Source organism: Hyaena hyaena, unplaced genomic scaffold (genome assembly GCF_003009895.1).
Source record: "Hyaena hyaena isolate Hyena2069 unplaced genomic scaffold, ASM300989v1 scaffold_9, whole genome shotgun sequence".
Lineage (NCBI taxonomy): Eukaryota > Metazoa > Chordata > Mammalia > Carnivora > Hyaenidae > Hyaena > Hyaena hyaena.
Window position 1 is genome coordinate 2,980,355 of NW_024080641.1, and position 6,000 is coordinate 2,986,354.

The following is a 6,000-nucleotide window of genomic DNA, read 5'->3' on the forward strand; positions in this document are numbered from 1 at the left end:
GGGGGGGGGGGCACGGAGCATTTTGGACGGGGGGAAGGTCCAGGCGCTGGAGGGAGCCTGTGGAAGGAAGAAGGAGAGGCTGGGATGGGGGAGGGGGGAGTTGAGGCTGCCCAGGAGATGGGCCATGGGGATGTGATGACAGATGGCAGGAGATGGGCCATGGGCATGTGATGACTGACGGATGGGAGCTTCAGCCCAAAGATGGTGGGAAGCCACAGCACTCTCCGGGCTTAGTGGAGAAGAGAGGGTAGCATGACACTGAGACTGTGGTCGTGGAGGTAACTCAGCTCATGGATCTGTAGAGAGCAGCCTATCAGATCGGAGGAAGTGCGGGGGGAGACCCCATCAGTGGTAATTAATGATCCTGACAATGACATCATGATGGGGACCGTGGAGCGCCAGGCAGCTTTGAAGTCCATTTCCCATCTGACCTCATGTAGCTAATGCTTCCCACGTTTCCAGCCTGGTCCTTGATCATTTAGCACTTTGTTCAACAAATGTCTTTCCTTCCTTGATGTGGGCACAAAGCCGCTTGGGGCGCTTACGGAAAAGGGTGGTCCTCACCCCCTCGGACGATGAATCACGTCCCGTCTTGCACTTAGGGGGCGCTTGTGTATGTCCTTTACACCCGTGCCTCAATTGTACGCTCTTTGCAGGGTGGCCTTGGTTTGGAGCATCTGTGAGTCTCCCCAGGCACCAGAAGGGGCCTTCAAGGACCAGCTGTCAAGCTGGAGATGGGCCAGGCTGCGCAGAGAGTTCTTTACGTGGCCTGCCTCATGTAGTCAACACAACCTTCTCTTGAGGCGGGTACAGTTATTGCTCCCATTTCTCAGAGGGGCATGAGGAGGCTCAGAGAGGTTAGGACACCGATTCAAGGTCACACAGCAGATCCAGGGTTTGGAACCAGAGTGGGGACTCCAGAGCCGCAGACGTAACCATGAGGCTCCCTTTACGGGAAAGGCTGGAAGACTCTGTAGAGGCTGGAGCTCTTGAATGCCAAGTGCAAGAATGCCAAGCGCCCTCGACCTAAGGGCAGTGGGAAACCAAGGCGGGATTTGAAACAGGGCAGGGAAAAGCCCCCAAGAGATGCCGTGATAGCAGCCCTTTCCCTGCCAAGAGTGTGGCTCCCCACTCTGACTTTGGCCACATCTCACCGTGGCCAGTTAGGAATGCATTCAGCGGCAAACAACAGAAAAGTCAACCGTAGGCGGCTGAAGCACACTGGCGTTATTTTTGTCACAGACCAAAGAAATCCATAGGAGGCCATAGAGAGGTAGCAGCTCAATAACATCATTAAACACCCAGGTTCCCTCTTTTTTTTTTTTTTAATTTTTTTTTTTTTTTATTTCTAGGAGAGAGAGAGACAGCGTGAACAGGGGAGGGTTAGAGAGAGAGGGAGTCATAGACTGAAACAGGCTCCAGGCTCCGAGCTGGCAGTCAGCACAGAGCCCGACGCGGGGCTCGAATCCACGAACCGCGAGATCATGACCTAAGCGAAAGTCGGACGCTTAACCGACTAAGCCACCCAGGCGCCCCAACCCAGGTTCCCTCTTTATTTCTTTCCCACTTTCAACCTTGGCCCTCATGGTGGCAAAACCTCTGCCGCATCTCCAGGCATCAAGCCCGCATTCCAGGCAGGAAGAAAGAGGAAGCAGGGTAGAAGGAAGGGGCAGCGCACCTGCTGCTTTGGAATTTCCAATTCCACTTGACCCTGGGTTGCCGCAGAAGTCTCCTTCTTTGAAAGGTGGCATGAAGAGTGAAGAAATCCCACAAACCACTTGGCTAAGCATTTACAAACTTTTTTAAAAAAAACAAGCCAAGAGACTAAGTGAGCTGGAAAAGCGGGAGAGGGATGGATGACCCGAATTCCTAAATCCATCAGTGTGTCCTCTTGCTGGCTGACAGTTTGGAGGAGCTTGGGTGGACCTGGGAGTCGGGGCCCCCTGGCTTTTGCTCCCTGACTTCCTCTGTGTGACTGGTCCAGAATTACACTCTTCCTTACCAGCATCCTTCCGGACATAGCGCGCAGCCTCTCAAGTTGTTTCCTGCTTCTCACTCATCGCTTTGTGCTTCTCAGGTTAGGGCAAGGCAGACAGAACATTCCATTTGTGCTTTCCCGTGACACAAATCCCGGGTGGCAGGTCAAGGACGGATCAAATTCGGTCACAGCAGGTGACACAAACAACGCGAAGGGCGAGTGAGGCATCCCCCGCAGAGTTCAGAAAACATATCGGTAACACAGCGCCCATGTCAGGAAAGCCAGAGCTTTCCAGAAACCCTCTGTTTATGCCTCATTGCCAGGCTGGGTCGCATGGCTATGGTTGCGAGGGATTCTGGGAAAGCAAGCAGTTAGCCGAAGATGTGACTGCCGCTGGCTGCAAGGAATTCTGGGAAAGTGACTATTTTATCTGAGGACGGGGCTGTTGCTAGCCTGAAGGGATTCTGGGGAAAATAGATAATGTTAGCCGGGTACATGGCTGCAAGGGATTCTGGGAAAGCAAGCACCTTCAGCTGAGTATGTGGCTACTGTTAGCTACAGTGGGTCAGAGGAAGTCAGCATTTCTAGCCATAGAAATGGCTTTCTGTAAATGGTAGATGTAAAGGCATCAGGGAAAAAGACTGTTTTCTGAACTATAGGGATGTGGCCACCCCTAGCAGCAAGGGATCCTGACAAGCCAGCTATTTTTAGCTGAGCACATGGCCTCTGGCTTCAGGGGATTCTCCTAGCTGCCAGGAATTCTGGGAAGGCAATGAATTCCAGGAACAAAATTTTATGGAACCCCATGGGGGCTCTGTAAGCCAGGAAGAAGGGGGCATGGGTGTGTGCCCCACCTGGGTCGTGTGCCCGCAGGGGACGAGGAGGAGGAGGAGGACGGGTCCCGGGAGGAGCGGCTGCCTTCCTGCTTTGACTACGTCATGCACTTCCTGACGGTGTTCTGGAAGGTGCTCTTCGCCTGCGTGCCCCCCACGGAGTACTGCCACGGCTGGGCCTGCTTCGGGGTCTGCATCCTGGTCATCGGCCTGCTCACCGCCCTCATCGGGGACCTTGCCTCGCACTTCGGCTGCACCGTCGGCCTCAAGGACTCTGTCAACGCCGTGGTCTTCGTGGCCCTGGGCACCTCCATCCCTGGTAACCCCCCTGGGAAGCTGCTTGTCCGGGTAGAGTCTCAGAGAAGCTGGGCAGGAGAGCCCAAGACAGGAATGTCGTGCAGAAATAAGGTGGTGGAGGCGTTCGGAACCCGGAGGGTGGGTCCCGCAAAGTATAACGAGGGAACATGACAGACACTAGGCAGAGAGCTCCTGTCCTCCCCCAAAGCCACCAGGTGGAACATCCCCTAGAACTAAGGCGTTGGGAAATGTAGAAACCAGACAGTGGATTCCATAGAAAGAAGGAGGCGGGGCACGGGGAGAAGGGTGGAAGAAAGGTCCCATGGAAAGAAGGTGTTAATTACCTCCCCCTCAAGGAACCACATGGAAGATTACAATGAACCGTGTTGGTGGCCACGACAGGAATGAGGCCAGTGAGTCTCAAAGCTTTAACTAAGATGACAGGGCCGAGTAGAAACCAGATTTTGAAGGCAGAGCTGCCCAAGAAGTAAGAGGGGCCCCAAAGACTATAGTGTGTGTCCCATTGAAACGCAATGGCCATGACCCCCTCTTCCCAACCTGAAGGGGTGGGGGTGTCCCTTAGAAACCAGGTGTCCAAGACAGAAATTCTTACCGGAGTGGGAAGACAAGGTGTGGGCAGCCGGACCCTTTTTTCCCCACGTGGATGTGTTCGCCCGCCAGGTGGTGGCGCTGTAGGCCTGGAAAGCAGGTGGCGGGTCGTGTAGAAAGCTTTTTTTTTTTTTTTTATGTTTGAGAGAAAGAAAGAGAGAACAGTGAGGAGGGGCAGAGAGAGAGAGAGAATCCCAAGCAGGCTCCATGCCCGTCATGACCTGAGCTGAAATCAAGAGTCGGACGCTTAACCGACTGAGCCCCGCAGAAAGCAACTACTGTGAATGGCCCTCTGATGCCTGCGCTCCGTACCAGACATTTGAGTTATTAGCAAGGTGTTCAGAAATGGGTGGAGGCCACAGAAACCAGGCTGCAAACTTGACAGACACCGGGTCGGGGATTGAGAGGGACGGGGTTGCATGTGGGTGGCACTTAACATTTATTTTGTCCAGCCAGGTGGCGGTGGGGTGACCGGGCCAACAGAAAAGTAGGTAGTGGGTTCTCACGATGCAGTGATTCCTATGGAAGGCGGGCAGCGAGCCCCAGAGAAAGCAGGCAGCCGACCCCACTGAATGCAGGGGCTGTGATCAGATAGTGATTCCACAGGAAGCAGGCAGTGGGCGCTACAGAAAGGAGGGCGTGGATACTGCCGAATGCAAACAAGTCCCGTAGAAAGCGGGCGGCGAGTCCCCTGGAAAGCAGGCGGCTGGCCTTGCAGAGCGCAGGCGTGGGAACGATGACCCGCTTTGTGGCTTGCTTGGGGTCAAGGGCCTCGCGCGCCCGGCTGCAGCGGCGGGGGGCGGGGTCTGGGGACAGGCAGGCCGAGCCCCGGTGACGGCCGCGTCTCTGCCGGCGCAGACACTTTCGCCAGCAAGGTGGCGGCGCTTCAGGACCAGTGCGCGGACGCGTCCATCGGCAACGTGACGGGCTCCAACGCGGTGAACGTGTTCCTGGGCCTGGGCGTGGCCTGGTCAGTGGCCGCCGTGTACTGGGCGGTGCAGGGCCGCCCGTTCGAGGTGCGCACCGGCACGCTGGCCTTCTCCGTCACGCTCTTCACCGTCTTCGCCTTCGTGGGCATCGCCGTGCTGCTGTACCGGCGCCGGCCGCACATCGGGGGCGAGCTGGGCGGCCCGCGCGGCCCCAAGCTCGCCACCACGGCGCTCTTCCTGGGGCTCTGGTTCCTGTACATCCTCTTCGCCAGCCTCGAGGCTTACTGCCACATCCGGGGCTTCTAGGCCCCCGCGCCCTCCGCAGAGACTCGGCTGCCCCTGCTTCGGACCCGCGTCTCCGTTGTCCTCCGGAGAGATCCAGCCTCCGCCCTCCTGGGCCTCAGCCTCCCCTCCTCCTGGGAGTTAATTCCCCTGCCCTCTGTCCCCACTAACGTTCCCTCCGTTCCCTCGGGAGTCTCCCCGAGGTGCCCACAAGTGCAGCCCATCCCTGGGAGTCACTGTACACACCCCCTGGGGACCTTTCCACCTCGAGGCCCCTCCCCGGAGAACCGCCCCCTTCCCCGTGACCTTCTAGAGAATCTAACATCCGTCTTCCTACACACCCAGCCTTGCCCTATCCCTTAAGACCCCCTTCCTCTAGAGGACCCACCGCCGCCACCACCACCACCACCGGGGACATGTGCCCGAGAGCCTCAGAACCCAGCCTTCCCTGGGGGACCTTTGAAGGAGGTTGACCCATCCCAGGACGTCCCTGATCTCGACCCTTCTCCCCAACCCTCAGGGAGCTCTGTTCAGCCCCCGAGGGGAGGGGGCGGGGAACAGGTAGGTGCGCGCATTAGGGGGCCACACCTTCCCTGGTTTCTCCGCTCAGGCCCTTGGGAGGACACGAATTCTCGAATTCTCGAGGCTTGGAGAAGGGAGGGGAGAAGTTCGGGGCTTCAGAGCTGGAGAAGGCACATTTGAACCTGCAACTTCTCACATTCCAGCGCCCCCACTCGCCTCCACTACCTCCGAGAGCCCAGCCACACATTGGAGGGGGGGTGTGTGTGTGTATATATAGTGTGTTTGGGGGAGGGGGGACACGGGAGGGTGCATGTCTTGGGGAAAGGGGGTGACAGACTTTCCTTTTGCGAGGGCAGCAGACTCCCCCAGCCGTGAGAATTGGCTTTGGGGAGGAGGCCAGGAATCAAAGGGAGTCCAGCGATCTCCCCTGACTATCTAGAAGGCTCATTTTGCCCTCAGTGCCAGCCAATCCGGGCAGGACCCTCGAAGAGGAGACCGAGGGTCCCAGAGGACCAATGCTACAAGCCAGCAAATGCTGCCACATCTCTGC

General features: G+C 57.2%; 1 protein-coding gene across 1 annotated transcript in view; it reads left to right on the forward strand.

The window, feature by feature from the left end:
- The window catches only part of SLC8A2 (solute carrier family 8 member A2), a 32,354-nt gene extending 26,623 nt beyond the window's left edge, over positions 1 to 5,731 (forward strand). The window contains exons 9-10 of the mRNA XM_039244491.1: positions 2,852 to 3,130; positions 4,576 to 5,731. Of these exons, the coding sequence (XP_039100422.1) occupies positions 2,852 to 3,130; positions 4,576 to 4,952 (656 nt within the window). The 3' untranslated portion in view covers positions 4,953 to 5,731. The remainder of the gene's footprint in view (positions 1 to 2,851; positions 3,131 to 4,575) is intronic.
- The last annotated feature ends 269 nt before the right edge of the window (positions 5,732 to 6,000 follow it).